General features: G+C 40.8%; 2 protein-coding genes across 2 annotated transcripts; one reads left to right on the plus strand and one right to left on the minus strand.

Annotated features, from left to right (window-relative positions):
* The first annotated feature begins 12,161 nt into the window (after positions 1-12,161).
* On the plus strand, positions 12,162-12,986 carry LOC120414831 (probable 28S ribosomal protein S26, mitochondrial). The gene has a single exon (XM_039576158.2). The coding sequence runs from the start codon at positions 12,242-12,244 to the stop codon at positions 12,914-12,916; it is 675 nt and encodes a 224-aa protein (XP_039432092.1). The 5' UTR covers positions 12,162-12,241; the 3' UTR covers positions 12,917-12,986.
* LOC120414830 (DNA-directed RNA polymerase III subunit RPC4) lies at positions 12,964-14,404 on the minus strand. The gene is made up of 3 exons (XM_039576157.2): positions 14,001-14,404; positions 13,584-13,942; positions 12,964-13,522 (listed from the first exon to the last, which is right to left on the minus strand). Exons 1-3 carry the CDS (start codon positions 14,246-14,248, stop codon positions 13,014-13,016), a joined length of 1,116 nt encoding a protein of 371 aa, XP_039432091.1. The 5' UTR covers positions 14,249-14,404; the 3' UTR covers positions 12,964-13,013.
* Positions 14,405-16,726: the final 2,322 nt, after the last annotated feature.

Consider the following 16,726-nt stretch of genomic DNA (forward strand, 5'->3'; position numbering starts at 1 on the left):
CGGGGCCGATCGGGTCTGATCGTAAGAGCGACGATCAGGCCTACAGGGGCCGATGCGGGTCTGATTTTGAGACACGCATCAGACCCGAATCAAGGTATTTTGCACCCGAAACGTCAACCTGTCAAGGTTGTTCGAACATCGCAGGAGGCCTTCGTGTGGGGGCGATGTAAGAACGACGTAAGGGTGAAAAATCGGACGCGCATCAACCCCTTTTTTGTGCTCTTCTTCTTCTTTTTCTGTCATCTGTCATTGGGTTTGTTTGGATTCAAACAGTTATTTTCAGGTTTTAATTCGTTTATTTTGCTGCAATTTGTTTAGCTTCTCCGCATCACCAACATTGTGACGAGTTTCCGGCAGAAACTGTGTTCAAAGGAATACTCTGGACGAGGGGAACCTGCTCCGGTTGAATTGGAGTTGGACGCGTTCTTCCAGCGACCGTTCCAAGGGCACTTGCATCGCGACAGCAGTCTGTCGATCCTGTTCATCCTGTCCCGTGGTGCGTCGTACAGAAGGCATCTGCAGGGGCGTGGCCTTCCGGCGTGACAGTTCCGGAATGCGCTTGAGGGGAGGGATAGTTCCTGGAACGTTCCATTTGCTCAGGACCTGGACACTCGTTGCTCCGAAGGCACTTGTGGGCTGTCTTCGCTGGCATTGTCATAGTCGTCCCGCGTACCAGTTCCGGACGATATCGGCCTGTTCATGATCTTCCGAGGAACCATGTCACCGTCGTCACGCCACTTGAGACGGTCCTTGGCCTCAGCGTACATTTTTCTGATGCGACGTGGACATTCTGTTGCGAGGGCGGCAGCTGTTGACGGACGGCCGATTCATTCTCTTGGCGTTTGCGTTGCTCCTGCTCCACTCGGTCCTGCTCGGGTTCCACTTCGCGACTTCAAACCATGCCTTTGTCCTCTTCCTGCTGGTGAAGTTGTTGCTGTTGTTGGCCCCGGCATATCCTTCGACGGGCTCGGTTCCGACTCGTCGTCTGAAAAATAGCTTCTGGTTGACTCCGCTGAACGACTATCTCCGGCTCCATGAAGGGAGCCGCCGACGACGAAGAGTCCCGCCGATTATCGTCGTGATCCCAGTGCTGGTCTCGCTGCTGCTGGTTGGCCAACCTTGGAGGTTGTATTGACCGTCCGGCGAGCCTGTTCCGAGCAGCGTTGGGGAACTTTCAGGTTGGCGACCGTCGAGCCATTTCGTTCAGTGTCGTTCCAAGGGCACTTCCAGGTTGGTGACCATCCATCGAGCCTGTTCCGTGCTGCCTCTTTCCGAGGGAACCTCAAAGTCCATTGGCAACTCCGGATTACATGAACCTTTTAGAAAAATAATAATAAACAATTAGTGAACTGGATCAAGAAAAGGTTACGAATAAATTACCGTAGTTTGAAAGCAATAGCCCAGGATCGTGCACCGGATTCGATTGATCTGGACCCGGACGCGTTCGTCGTACCGAACGTTGTTCCGAGGACAGGGTTAGTTTTGTGCAGCGTTGCCTTCGTCGTCAACTTCAAGATCATGGCCGTCCCGGGGGGCATTTCCGGATAGCAGTTGAGGGAAAGTTCTAGAAACGTGGACCGGTTCCGCTTGATCTGTATTTGGGCGTGCTAGTGCCAGGGCGATTTTGAAATTGTTGGCCGGCACCCGGCCACAGCTGATGAAGCGATCGTCCTGCTCCTGAAGCTTCCTGGTCACGTTTTATCTTCCTTCGCTGGTTTTCCTCGCGACGCAACTTGAGACGTTCCTTGGCCTCGGCATCCAGTCCACGACCTCCGATGCCGACGTTGCAAATCTGTTGCGACGGAGGCGGCGGTTGACGGACGGGCGATTCACGCTCTTTTCATTCGCGTTGCAGCTGCTGCTTGCTGACTTGCGGCGCCATCATCTCATTCTGCTGGTTCGGATCCGACTCCTCGTCCAAATAATGTAGCTTCTGGTTGTAATCAAACTCGTCGTCCTTGGCGATCGCCTCGATGCGCTGCAGCTTCTCGTCAGTCCTCGTAAGCGGATTCGCTTCAACGGAACATATTGCCAAAACATATTGCGAATGCAGAACCGACTACCTGGAAAGGGGGGAAATTATTTACGGTTGGAAGATTAATATAATGTTTTTTTTTTTACCTTCAGCACTGAGTCCGCAGCCACCGGCTGCTAATTGGCCACCTCTCAGGTGGACCACCAGGCCAAACCACTACGAGGCCAAAGTGATACAGTGATACAAGGTCTATTCCCGTACTTGCAGAATTGCAGAATTTCTGCAGCTTCTGCAGAATTCTGCAACCCGCATAAGTCACTTTTTTGCAGCACGTTCCCGTACTTTTCAACTCGCTCTCTTCATCTCTCTCTTTTGAAGAAGTTCTGCAAGGAGAGAAGCAGCAAAAATTTTGCCTGGGTAGCGCGTTCCAGTACTTTTTCTGCAATATTGTACACAGTTGAGTGGATTTACTCAAATTGGGTATTAAAGTTATTTAATGATTTCAAAAAATTAAAATAGAGGGATTGACGAGGGGATTGAGAAAAATAGTAATTGAAAGGAGTTTGCCTCTAGAACGGGGGCATTATTTTTTTATTCAACTTTATATTTTATTTAAAAGCATGCACCATTTATTAGGTAACTAGAAATTAATTATGCTTAGGTAGAAATTATACATTAAAAATGATTCAAAACTTTTACATTAGGTAAAAAATAGTGAGGGTTGCAGGTACGTTTTACAAAAATAATTAAAAAATGACAAACAAAGGTACCATAAATACACGTTTTAATAGCAAAATGTTTGAAATATTATTCAGGAAAACATAAATAAATTATAAATGGATGTCACATGGAAGAACAACGGTGACGCAGCGAAATTGACAAATTAAAAAAAAAATAAGTGAATCACAAACTCATAAATTTAGAAATCTAGACATTTAGAAATTCATGATTAAAAATATTTACAAAAAACTTATATTTTCAAATTGAGAAACTTAAAAAAATTCTGATATTTGAGAAATTTAAAAATGCAAATATTTATATCAGAAAAAAATAAATAAAACACAAATTCAAAGCCTCGTTCGAAGCTTGAAAAATACAAATAATTAAAAAATAAATATATCAAAATGTTCAAAATATCAAAAAAATCATAGATATATCAAAATGTTCAAAATATCAAAAAAATCATAATTTTAAAAATTCAAAATAAACTTAAAAGTTCCTAAACTTAAAAATTCTTATATTTTGAAATTCTGAATAAAAAATCAAAAGCTTGAATATTTCAGAGTCCAGAACACCAAAAATTCAAAAGCTACAATAAAAAAAATAAAGCTGCTAAAAAATTTCAAAAATAAGTAATGTTTTAAAATTCTGTGAATCAAAAATTTTAAAATTCAGATATTAAAAAAAATAGAAACAGTTAGTACTCTATTTTCCGAAGAACTTGTCAAAATTTCCAACCTCTAAAACCTCTAATCTGAGCTTCTAACCTAAAATATGACTCCAATAAAAATTGTACTTTTTATGATTCAAGATGGCGGCATTTAAAAATTTCCGAATTTTAGAATTTAAATTTCTTAAAATAGAAGAATTCGACAAAACTACATCAAATTTTTTTGGTTCATATAAGAAAACGAATTGGTAGCACCGTTAAATGTACAATGTATTATTTGCCAATTAAATTTACCTATTATTTAAACACACATATTTAGTCTTTTCACAAACAATTGAAGATCAAAAATTATTTCTAAACAAATATTTATTTGAAATTATTAAACACAAAAGAAATGTGTCTTTAAAAGATTTTTAAAACAATCTGTTATTATAATATTTTTTTTGTTGAGGTATTAGCCGTGCTGTAATACTGACTTTAGTTATCTTTTTTTGTCAGGTTAAAATATTAACACTAAAAAAATCGCTATATCATAATGTAGTTCAGCCTGAAACCCATTTCAATAAAAACAGACATTAAAAAAACTACCCCAAAAATCCATTAATTCAAAATATACAAACTTCCCTTCAAAAAGAGTACTTCAATTTATTCAATAAAACATAAAGTTTATTGCAACTAATAATTAAATTGATGATTTCACCCAACTTGCAAATTTTACGTAAGCGTGTACTCAACGTCCATCACACCAAATTGCAGTAACTTTTCAACAAGAAAGAGAAGAGAGAGCTTGCAGAAAAGTACGGGAACGGTTTTGCTGCAACTTCTACCTCTCTCACTGCAGAAGTTCTACCTGAGAGAAAAGTTACTTTTGTTGCAGAAAAGTACGGAAACGCTCTGCTGCCGTTTTTGTGCAGAATTGCAGAATTCTGCAGTACGGGAATAGACCTACAGTCTCCGAAGTCAAAGTTTATGCTCGGTAACGGAGGTACTCTGTGTATCAATAAAAGCAACGTTTTTCATCGTTTGTTATCATTAGAACCAGGGCTGTGGAGTCGGAGTCGGAGTCGGAGCCGGAGTCGGTGGAGTCGGGTCTTTTTGGGGACCCGGAGTCGGAGTCGGAGTCGGAGTCGTCAAAACTCGAACAGCTGGAGTCGGAGTCGGAGTCGGAGTCGGCTAAATTTTTTTGAGCCGGAGTCGGAGTCGGAGTCGGAGCCGACAATTTTAGATAACCCGGAGTCGGAGTCGGAGTCGGAGTTATCTAAAATTCAACAACAAATATTATTTTTATTATTGTTCATAATTTGTTACAATGCAGGTTAATTCATAAAACATCTTACATTTTTAATTGTCGCATGCACTGCGTTGCCTCTAATTTTAATTTTTTAAAGAGATTTATCAGATGCCATTATGTTTTTGAAGCATTTTTATTGTGATTGGAATGCTTGAATTGTTTTATTTCACTATGATCACTAAATGATAACCTTTTAGTCCTCTCTAACTCAAGTATGTAGTATCATAACTTAAAAAATAATAGACAATATTGGTTTTGTATTCAGAAATATTCAATTGTTTCTTGACTGCATCTTTTTGCCTATATTTATGTACCTTTTCAATTCAAATTTGACCAAATTTAATCCAGTTCATTCTGAAAAAAGTACTTAACCCCGATAGCAAATATTTTGGAGGTTTTAAGTAAATAATTTTTCAGGAAAAAAGTTACGAGGTACATAAAAAGATTTAAAATAATAAGCACTGTTTTTGGAAATCTGAAAAAAAAACTCAATGAGAGTATAACTCTTCCATCAAATAATCAACGATTAAAACAATCTACTACTTGGAACTCAACATGCGCATATTTTTTATAACTAAGTAGCACTTAGCTCAAAAGTACAAAAAAAATAAAGTTTCACGTTTTAAATATTTGAAACTGACAAAAAATATCAAAAAAAGTTGCAACTAATTTTGAAATAATCATTGAATATGTTAAATATATCGATTATTTTAATGTTTACTATTTCTCTACTATAATCTGAAAGTGTCGATCCTTGGGAAAACTATTTTGATATCATTGCATATTATCGTTGAATGAATCTCAAGATTTCAGTTCCAAAAGACATAAAAAAAGTTTAATAAAAAAGAAAGGATTTTAATTTATTTTCCAAACATTGTTCAACCGGTAAGATTTTTTGCGTAATGTATATTTCCCGCGCAGATATGACCAAAATGTACCAACAAAATCTTCTTGTAAGGTAGCTTTAGGGGTCCTTTTGAAATATCTGTGACCTAGAAAATATTTTACCGGAGGCGCGCGATCATTCATAAAGCTTCGTTTTAGGTGAAGATTCAAGAAGTATCGCGCGCCTGCTTTAAAATATATCGAAAATTTTAAAATTAAATAAATTAAAAAAAATCCTGGGTAAAATATTGTTTATGTTGCGGATTTTTGAAAAGGACCCCTTAGGCGTCCTTCCCACGAAGAAATTTTTCAGGTATATTGATTTGCAATAACAATCTACTTCAGCCATGGCGTGATGTCCATGCACGTCTAATCTAATCTAATCTAATCAAACCCTAGCGCAGCCAATCTTTCGAAGGGATCCTGGAGAGTGCCTTAGGTTAGATCACAGAGAACAGATGTACATCACTGAACAAAAATCATCGAAAAACGTGTGTAAAAATTCAAACCAAGATACGTTGAAAAGAGCTAGGGTGTGCATCATCCGCCTAGATAGCGCCACTTCAAAAATCATGATGACCTACAGTAGCAGAACGTTGGACCATCCATTCACTGCACAAAACATTCCGAACGAACGACAGCAGACCAATGTCTGACTGTCCTTCATCGTAGGGGTACGATTTTACGCGCGAAAGAAAATAACGAAATCAGCTGTGAAGGTAAACAAAACGAAATCAGAGTTAACATGTGGAAAGGTACTATTTTAAGCTATCGTTCAAAAAAATAATTTTTAAACAAGTTTTCTGCTATGTTTTTGTTAATGTTAATGCATTTTTGCATTATTTGCAGTCAATTGAAATTGTACTGAAGTGAATTTAGTTTATAAACGAGGAAAATATTATTTTTCTGGGGAAAATATTGAGCCATTCTACATTGTTAAGTCAAGTAATCTCAGCTGCGACGGTGGCGCCGCCAAGCGTATCCTTTACACCCTAATTTCTCTGATACAAGATTGTATGCAACACATTTTGTGAGTGCTGCAGTGTTTACACACAAGTTCGAGCCTAGATGTACATCTGTTCTCTGTGGTTAGATTACGCCTGGCCTCTTCTTGTCATTTATTAACATTTGTAGTGCACCATTGCATTAGAATGCATTGAACATCACAAAACGTTAAACCGACCAGGGCTACTGCGTAAAGTTTACCGCAGAGATGAGTCGTTGAATTGAATTGAGTTTGAGTACGGGGTGTTCAAACAACAATACAGTTCTGAATCTACAGGGGAGGAAGAAGCGTGGGGACACACCACCATACGCTCCGAGTTTTGGTGATGTCCATGCACGTCTTAAATATAAATCAATGGAGCTTAAAAGAATTGATTCGTTTAAAATTATATTTTTAAATCACAAGTGACTTTGAGAGTCACTGCGCTTCTTATAAATGTCAGCCTAAAAGTGAACAAATTGAATTTATATGTTAATCGATCATTAAGGCTAGGTTTCTTTTAATGGTTTATTAAAAAATAACGTTCGTTTCTAATAAATTAAATGTAAATTAGAAGTTATGTAAATAAATCCTTATTTACTTACAAAATTGTTCTTCTAAAAATGCCTTCAAATTGGATTTTTTTTATTTCTGTTTTAATAACGTATAAAACTGGTAACCTAGAAACCTTTTTTTCTGTTTTGTAATTCGAACTTATTTTCCTTGCGAAAAACTTGACACTTCGAGAGTAATTAAATAATCCTACTTATCGTTTTTTTTAAGTAATAGTTTACTATTTTTTGAAAAAAAAAAGTGGAGTCGGAGTCGGAGCCAACAATTTGTTGAAAGCTGGAGTCGGAGTCGGAGTCGGAGTCGGCTAGAGTTGGCAGGCCGGAGTCGGAGTTGGAGTCGGAGTCGGTTGGAGCTGCAAGCCGGAGCCGGAGTCGGAGTCGGAGTCGGCTAAACTCAGAAAGCTGGAGTCGGAGTCGGAGTCGGAGTCGCTTAAAATATGACCCGACTCCGCAGCCCTGATTAGAACATCTTATTTTACTTTTATATTAAAACGGGAATTGAAAATGGATGCTCAACATTCAAATGCGTTTTTCTCAAAACGCATGGTTTGTACATGATGCTTTTTGAAATGTTGGCGTCGATTTTCCCTTCCCGTACACTGTTAGTTGGTTTTACCCCCCCCCCCCCCCCCCCTCAAAAAACACGATTAAAAACCATTTCTGATCCCTTTTTTCATTTTAATGCAAAAAAAAATGACAAGACAACATTTTTCCGATGGATCAACTATGGTCCCCTTGGAACGAGCTGTCAAGAAGGACCGCTAGGTTAATTTTTCAAAATTGATTTAAAAATCCATTTTAAACTCTTTGTGGTCGTACAGAGGGTCATAGTACTCAGAAAAATAAGCTTTAACCACAGACAAACAGACATGAAAGTCGAGGTCACTAACTTGTCCCAAAAATGTAACGGTCATTTTTCAAAAATCTAAAAGCATGGTCAATACCTCTCGGATTCACCGCCAGAGGCGCCCTTGTGCTCAGCAACAGTTTTTTCAAATGACAGCTTTGAGCTTTCATTTTTATTTTGTTTTGGTTACCGACAACACGTGGCTCGAAGTCGTGTTTTGGAGTTGGGTCGATTATTACGGAGACTTGATTCCGCCGAATGAACAGAACTCGGAGGTGGTTCCGTCCGGCCACTTTCAGAACCTGTTGCTCCGGTGGATTAAGCTGCGATTTTTTATGCGGAGTGCTGGTTTGCCTGGGCAGATGGTTACATCGATGCAGTTAAAAATCGCTTTAAAAGCGGAACATGCCACCTACTGCACAGCCACGATCTTTTCGGCGCGTTTGTTGCCAAGTTTGTGTTGACTTGGTGGAAGACCCCACTCGTCTATCGGTGAATAGAATGGCCAACGCTTTGAAAAAATGTCCGGCTCCAAATCATGACTTCGAGCTGGGTGGAGTCTTCCACCGCCAATCTACTCCGACCCATCGTTTTTTAGCTAGGAACCGATTATTGACTAATTCTTCTACTCCTCCTTTTCAACCGGCAGGAGAAGATATTTTGGCGACCGTTTTGTTGGTCAGCTGCACGGCAATCGCTGGCATTGTGAGACTTTACTTGGCCGGGAGAAATAAACTGTCCTTTCAGCCTCAATTTTCCTTTGGTCGTCTGAACAGTGACATGTGGAATTTCCGTCGAAACGGAACGTCTTCTCTCTTGTATTGAAAGCAAACAATTTTTCTTTACAATGCCTTTTCAACGTTTTGTTGTGATTGCCTTTGATGCACGCTTTTGGTTATCTGTCATGATTACTCATACATAGATACACATGTTCAGCTGTCATTTGGGAGAGAGTGATTCTAGGAATCGTAGATAGATGTCGTTAGTGAGCAAACCAAATTCAAATTTAAACTGGTCCCACTTTCTGAACAAAAATTTGTTCTAACTTTCATGTCTGTTTGTCTGTGCTTTATCGCTGTAAAAAATTATATCATCAATCTAAGCTTCATTTAAGGACCCAATTGGGCGAAATGTTCGAAAAATACGACCACCGCAATCACTTTGATTCAAAAAAAAGTTCTAAAATTTCAAACTTTATTAATTTAAAAAAAAAATTTAAGATTTCTAAAGTCTTAAAATTTAAAAGTCTTAAAATTTAAAATTTCTAAAATTTCTAAAATTTCTATAATTTCTAAAATTTCTAAAGTTTCTAAAATTTCTAAAATTTCTAAAATTTCTAAAATTTTCAAAATTTCTAAAATTTCTAAAATTTCTAAATTTCTAAATTTCTAAAATTTCTAAAATTTCTAAAATTTCTAAAATTTCTAAAATTTCTAAAATTTCTAAAATTTCTAAAATTTCTAAAATTTCAGTGACTCCATTTCCTAAATACTCTTTATGTCAAAAGTCATTATGACAAATAAAGTTCTTCAGCAAATAAGACGTTCGTGTGAAATATTTCGTTTTACCATAGATTATTAATCAAGTAGATGTCCCACTTGGAAATTGCTCCATATACCCAGTTGGCGACACCCCTTTAGCGCTCTGCGCGCCACCACAGTCAAATTACAGGTACTAAATTGCTAAACAAAATCGTAGCACTCTTGAACTTTTCAACCAAAAGTTTCATGGCATCAACAAGTGTCACTTATTTTGTTTTGCTTGTTGGTTCGTTAAACTGTTTCCACAGACAAACAGACGTGCAACTCTTTTTCAAACCATCGCCAACTAAAACCGTCATTTCAAATTCAAATCAGTCAAAAAATGGATGCCTTAGTACCGCAACAAGACACGAACGTCGTCGGTGGCGCCACCGTATCCCTTGGCCCTTTGACGTTTCAGTGCATCACCGTGTGTGTGTGCAATGTTTTCTTTATAGCCAACACGTGGGGAGAAAATCCAATGTTGCATTGTTAATTTGATTTGGTTAACTGCGGTAGATTTTCTTGAAATAATTCGATATGGTAGAAGTGTGACTTTCGGTCGATGACATCGTGACCAACGATCTGTTGTTTGGTAAAGAGACTTGGAGGAGGAGACAAAGACACGACACTGGAGTTCAAGCCAGTCCAGAGTAGATTAATTGAACATTTTGAAAACAGGATATGTAAAAGAATAAATCAGTTTAACACAATTTAATTGATGGACTTCCACTCCCCTTCACCTCTAGCAGCTGCATTGGTTTTTTCGTCCGACCGACATCAGTTAAACATGCTCATAATTTGGTGAAATCCGCCAGTATAAATGCTATTTCCTAGGTTGTTCCCCTTGAAGACCTTGAATCTGAAGCAACCCATTCGCCTTGGCACCGTGGCTATTTTTTTTTCACTGTAACATGAACTAATGATATTGCCACTCCGCTAAAACTAAATCGGAACCTCCAACCCTTTTACATGCCCACACCCGGCACAGCCAGTTGGATTAGCTTGGAAGATAACAATCACGCAACCTGCGATCAGTTTTATTCAATCTTACGCGACTTGCCCATCACACCGGTTCTCATCTTATTTCCTAAACAAAACTGCAGGTCACGGGGCAGAACATGCTGCGGAATACTAGGTGGAATGTTATTATGATGGGAGTTTAGCAGGATTATTCAACTTTCCAGCCCATCTTTTGCGAATTTTCTGGGCATAGAATGAGAAAACAAAATCGACAGCAAACATAAACAAACACCTGTCAGTTTTCATTCGTACACGCTTAGAGGGAAAAATGGGTACACGCTTAATTTGGTTTATCGAAATGATGATGTTTTCGCAACAGGACTGCAGATAGCGCTAGTGTGCAGCCCAATTTCGAACTTTCTTTGGTAAACGATGGATTTTTTGATAAAATCAATGATGATTCACGTCTGTTTGTCTGTGCTGTTTCCATGATAACCACGGTGGTGGTGGCTGTTGTTTGTGAGATTTCGAGAAGCGAAAATTTCGACACTGCCGAGAACCGATGGTCCACAAATGGTAAGAACAACAGCAGAACCATTCTCAGTTTTGATTTGAACAATTTTGTTATTTTTTTATCTTTTCAGCTTGAAAACAAACGTATGTACCGTCAGCAAATGTAGAACCATAGTCGGTGAGCAGCAACTGGTTGCGCCGATCGATGGGATTCGGATCGTTTAAATCTTGTTATTCGATATGAACGACCGGAAGTTAACAGCGAAAATGGCGATTGCATGGTTGAAAAGGCCACTTCAGCGGTTACCACCCCCTCTGCCTGTAACAGACCAGCCCCGTTCCCCCGTTCAAGATATGTACCGTGAAAAAACAAGATTTATAAAAAATAAGATGTTTTATTCCCAAGAGTTTTATATTGCAAAATAAAAATTAAAACTTATTGCGCAGCAGTGCAGGAACATCGGGCCGCTTTGCTATCGGTTCGGTGCATGATGTCAAGATGCGTAATTTTACGAGATCAGAGGCAAAAGATGGACGATTCCGGTCGCAGTCTTAAATTTGTCGACTGCCATCCAGACTTCTGCTTCATTATATAGCTATAGCTTCTGGTTCAAAGTCGCACCGCTTTCACCATCATCGTGTTTTCCGGCGAAACTGAGAAATTTAAAACAAGCTTTTTGATGAAGGATTATGTTTGTTTTAACTTTTTTTCTCACCTTCCTTTTTGAAGAGCACAAAACTTCCGTTCTATTGACCGGAACATTCTAACGCCGACATAATCTGCACCACCAACTTTCGATGGAACTAGGCCAGCTGCTTGATGCGGCAAAAACGGCGCAACCAGCAAATTTATAAATCATTCGCGAAGGATGCTAAACTAAAAGAGAACGCAAAATGCACGGCACGTCTTTGTTTTGACATTTCTTGGAAACAGCAGTTGCTAGTCGAGAGTTGCTTGGATATACCCGCTGAGCATTGAACTAAAACTGGGGAGGATTTTTCTTTCAAACGTTCCCAAAGGGTAGGTTAGTACCTGTGAATTGCCACCAGGTGTAATTTTGGCGTGGCGGTAGTGTCGCCAGCCCCAACAGCGGAGTGGCGTATCTATATATATTTAGTCTATGGTTTTACCGACTGCAAAATCTCTGTAATCACAGCATTCACGAACCCCCCGTTACAAAAAGAATTTTGACATTTCAATCAAAACAGAAACACACGGCGCAGTCGGAGCAGCAAGTTTCAAGTTATTCAATCGTTTTCGCGAGTAAAATTCGTATAAATCGCGTAGATTCCAGTCGAAATGTCTGGCTTTTCGACCGCCGCCGGTTTGCTGGCCTCGCGATGCTTGGTAAGCCCACTGCAGCACCAAACGGTGGCGTCGCAAACGCTGCTCCAGTACACCGCCGTCCGATTCCGCCGGAAGCCTCGCTGGCTGGGCACGGCCAAGAGCAAACTGTTCCGCGTCCCGGAACGGCGCCAGCAGATCGAGGAGGAAAGGGTCGAGCTGATGCGGCTGCACAACAACTATCACACCCAGATGAAGGCGGTCCGCCGGTTCCTGATCGACGAGGTCGAGGCGTTTAAGCTGGTGTCCCGCGCCGGTATGGTCATTCAAACGCCGGAGGAGGCCGAGGCCGAGTGGGAGGAGGTGCAGCGGATCAACGAGGAGTGGAATAAGAGCGTGGCGGAGGTGCGCGAGAAACGGTTGGACGAGGAACGTGAGCAGAGGAAGACGTTCATTTTGGAGCGGTTGGTGGCGAAGGAGGCACGGGACCAGGAACGGCAGGAACGGGTTGAGGCGCGTGTGCGAGCGGAGAAGGAACAGGGCAAGACGTTCATCACGCGGGACAACATCGATCAGGCTATTGAGCGGGCGCTGGTGCAACCGACCAGCTACAATTTTGCCATCGATTCCAACGGAAATCTTCACCGTCAGGACGATGAAGTGCAAAGTCAGGAAGCGAAAAGCCCTTGAGAGGGGAACGCATTGTAGACGCGTTAGTATCAACAACACTGAATAAATAGAACCACTTGTCTGTAAATCATACACACGCTTTTCGCCTTTTTATTGCTCACGCTGCCTTTTTGAACAAATACTCCCAGTCGGGGGACGCGTTCAGCTTGGCCTTGATCGTGGCCAAATCGATAATATTCCCACTTCGTTCCTCCGCGTTCGTATTGATCGACACGAGCTCCTGCAGAAAGCCGCTGTCCATGCCCATCGTCAGGTCGAACATGGTCTCGCCCAGCAGCAACTTGACCTTGCCGGAACGATACCGCAGCACCTTGCCGATGTAACCTTCCTCTAGCTCTCGCACGGTACACCGGGGAGGATCCTGCACGGCACCCCCATTCTCGGTGGTGCCTTCGGCTGGTTTTGCGGCCGCCGGATCAGGTCGTCGCACCTCGGTGTCCGTTTTGCCCGGCAACGCGTCCGGCAGCTGCAGCAGGAACAGATTGTTCTGGGCGCCGGCGTTCGCCTTGATGGCCTCCAGCAAATCGCCCGGTTCCTGTTTGAGCAGTTCGTCCTTGACCTCGACCTTTAGCGGGCCGGCGGCACTCGGTTTGATTTTGTAGTCCACTGAAAATGAGTAAATCTTAGACAAAACAACATAAAATAACCATCCACGAACATCACTCACAATTGTCCAGCTTGACCGGCATGTTGGCGTCGTACTTTTTCGCTCCCTCCGAGGACAACAGTCCTTCCTCCTCGTCCGGCTCCCCAAACAAGTCGCAAATCCGTTTTCGTTCCTCCTCCGGGTCGACCTTGATCTCCGAGCGCAGCACCGGCCGCCGCATGGCCTCGCCCGGTTCCCGCGCTGAGTTGTTCATCTTTTCGTAGCGCGATCGCTGCAGCGTCCGCTGGGCCAACCCTTCCGAGAAGATGCCGGACGTTTGGATGAGGGCGTTCTTGCCCCGGCCAGCGCCCGCCTTGCCATCTTTGTTCCGTTCCGGTTTGATCCGCTGCTTGGGACCGGTCGAGGCAGTCTTTACGTTTCTAATAAAACAGAAAAACCTTTAATCTTGGAACATTTCCCCCCTCCAAGAGTACTCACGTGTCCTTGTTCCGAACGGCGTTCAGGTTGGGCGTGTACACCTTCTTGTTGGCCGCCGGTTTAACGGCGCGTCCATTGGTAAGTCCGCCGAGGGTCAGGTCCCGGGGCACGCGAAACGACGTTAGCCGTTCAGTTTTAACGATCGCTGTGGCAGGTTGGGACAGTGGTTGAGGGCCGGTGCCTGCAATCGTGGCAGACGGTTTCGGGCTGAGGCCCGGTTCTTGCTTGATCTTGATCGTCGATTCCATCGTGACGCAGTGAGGCCGGAAGCCCTCGGGGTTCGAGCGATTCTTTCAGGGGAAAATTGGTTTATTTTTGGCCTGAATGTGAACACTTGAAACGAAATTTCAATCGAAAAGCGCAATGTGGCTGAACTTTTGTGTGTTTCAGAACCAAAACATTCAAGCTTTGATCGGAGCAGAAATGTCAAACTGGGGTGTTGGGGCTTTTCATCGAACTACGTGCTGTAATTTAGAATTACAGCGAGATGACCCCAGACTATCGGTAAAGTAGATGCACTTTCAACATTCAAGCTGACGAGTACGCAGCTCGGAAGCAACGCGGTCAAGAAAACACAGTCACAAAATATTCTAGCAGAGCTCTATCAGAATCTTGCTACAACGGTGGAACATTTCTCCTAGAATGCTGTAAGAATATCCAGCTCTATTAGAACTCTGCTAGAATCCTGTAGATCAGGGGTGCTCAAAGTTTTTGGAGGCCGGGCCAAATTTGAAGCTCAAATGAGCTTGCGGGCCAAATGAGATATTAAAAAAAAACAAATAGCTAGAAAATACATCTATCAGCTGAAGTTTTTATTTTTCTGTATTTTTTTAAAGTTTTCGTTAATTAAAAATAATAGAAATCTGGCTGTTTTCTATTAGGTATTGTTGATTTTATTGTTTTAGGTATTTGAAAAAAAATATCTGAATTTACTTGTGTTCTCAATACAATTTTACAATTACAAGATTCGACAAAAAAACATTTTAGCGAAAAAACATTTATTCATCGAAAATTCCCTAAAATCATTTTTTTTGTATACCAAAAAAATCAAATCAAAATCAAATTATTCGTAGTTCCGGATTTAAAGTTGCAGGTGTTCGAAGGCATGATTGTTGAGGCAATTGCAAACCTCTTTTTACACCTTAGCTTCCATCCACCCCGGGACCCTTGGATTGTTAGTCCAACTGCCTACCAGCGACTCCACCGAGATAGGACCCAGGGAGATGATCCCTACACCTGGACTGAGCTAACGACCAGAACATGCTCAAAATGATTCTAAACGCAGAGGAATGCATTTTTAATTGATTTCAGCTGATTGCACTCAAATTTCTAGGGATATTTTGAGATCTTTTGAAAAAATATTTTTGCCCGTGATTTTTCGAGTCAATTTTTAATAATGGGCGAGGATGAGGATGGTTGTCGAAAAAAGCTTTGTAAAATACTTGCAACAGCCATATTTCTTCCGATTTCACAATTTAATCTGCCCAAATCCTGAAAGCCTGAATTTCCAAAAATAAACTCAAATTTAGTTCTCGGCTTATCAGTCCCAGTAGGAAGTAAAACGAAATTTTGTATTTTTATGCCCGACGTTTCGATACAAAACAACGAACCATTTTTTGTTAGTTTTTTTTGTTCGCTTTGTGTACAGTCATCCCTCATATTCGGAACAGTTTACAGATCGGCCAATGTTCAAAAAATCATATAAAATCGATAATTGAATATAATGATTTGTTTTTACCTTCATGTAAAAGCTTTTCTTGCTTTTCTTGATGTATAGATCGGCTGTACATTTTTACGATTGATTTATATCAAGTTTTCGAAGAAAAACATTAACCCTTGAAATCCACAAATTCGGAACACTTTTTTCTTACGATGTAAATAAACTTTTTTTTTCTCTTTTTTTTTGATTTAAAAATTCATTTTAAACTCTTTGTGGTCGTACAAAGGGTTATTGTACTCAGAAAAATAAGCTTTATCGCTGTAAACAATAATATCAGCAATCTAAGCTTCATTTTAGGACCCAATTGTGGGAGACACAATAACATCCCACAATCATGGAACAGGCAATTTGGAGGCAGTGTTTTGCTGCTCTGGATAAAATAGTCTTGAAATGCAGCTTTTGTTTAAAAAGTATTACTTTTACTAGTGAAATAACAAGAGAATGTCCAAATAAAGGCCCTAAAAATAGCAGGGTCGGCAGAAAAGTTGCATTTTGCATTCTATTGACAAATTACCACAAAAGTGTTCCGAATTTGTGGGTGTTCCGAATATGTGGGATGACTGTAAATCATGTATGCATGTCTTGTTTGTAGAACCCTTGAAAATGATATTATATATATCGAAACGTCGGGCATAAAAAACAAAATTTCGTTTTACTTGCTACTGGGACTGATAAGCCGAAAACTAAATTTGAGAATTTATCCACCAGTCGATAGCACTCTTCAGTTGTTTAATAAATATTTACTAGTTTCACTTTTATCACACATTATCAACAAAAAAAAAAAAGAAAAGCAAAAGTTTAAAATACCTTAATTTTGAAAAAGTATAGAATCACCTTTCAAGTGATCAGCGGGCCATTTTACATGATTATTCAAAATGGGTCCGCGGGCCACAAAATATCACCTCGCGGGCCACGTTTGGCCCGCGGGCCATACTTTGGTCACCCCTGCTGTAGATCGTCGTGACTGGGAAGTTGCACATTATACAAAGCCTATAAATTTGAATCT

The sequence above is a fragment of the Culex pipiens genome, chromosome 3 (genome assembly GCF_016801865.2).
Source record: "Culex pipiens pallens isolate TS chromosome 3, TS_CPP_V2, whole genome shotgun sequence".
Lineage (NCBI taxonomy): Eukaryota > Metazoa > Arthropoda > Insecta > Diptera > Culicidae > Culex > Culex pipiens.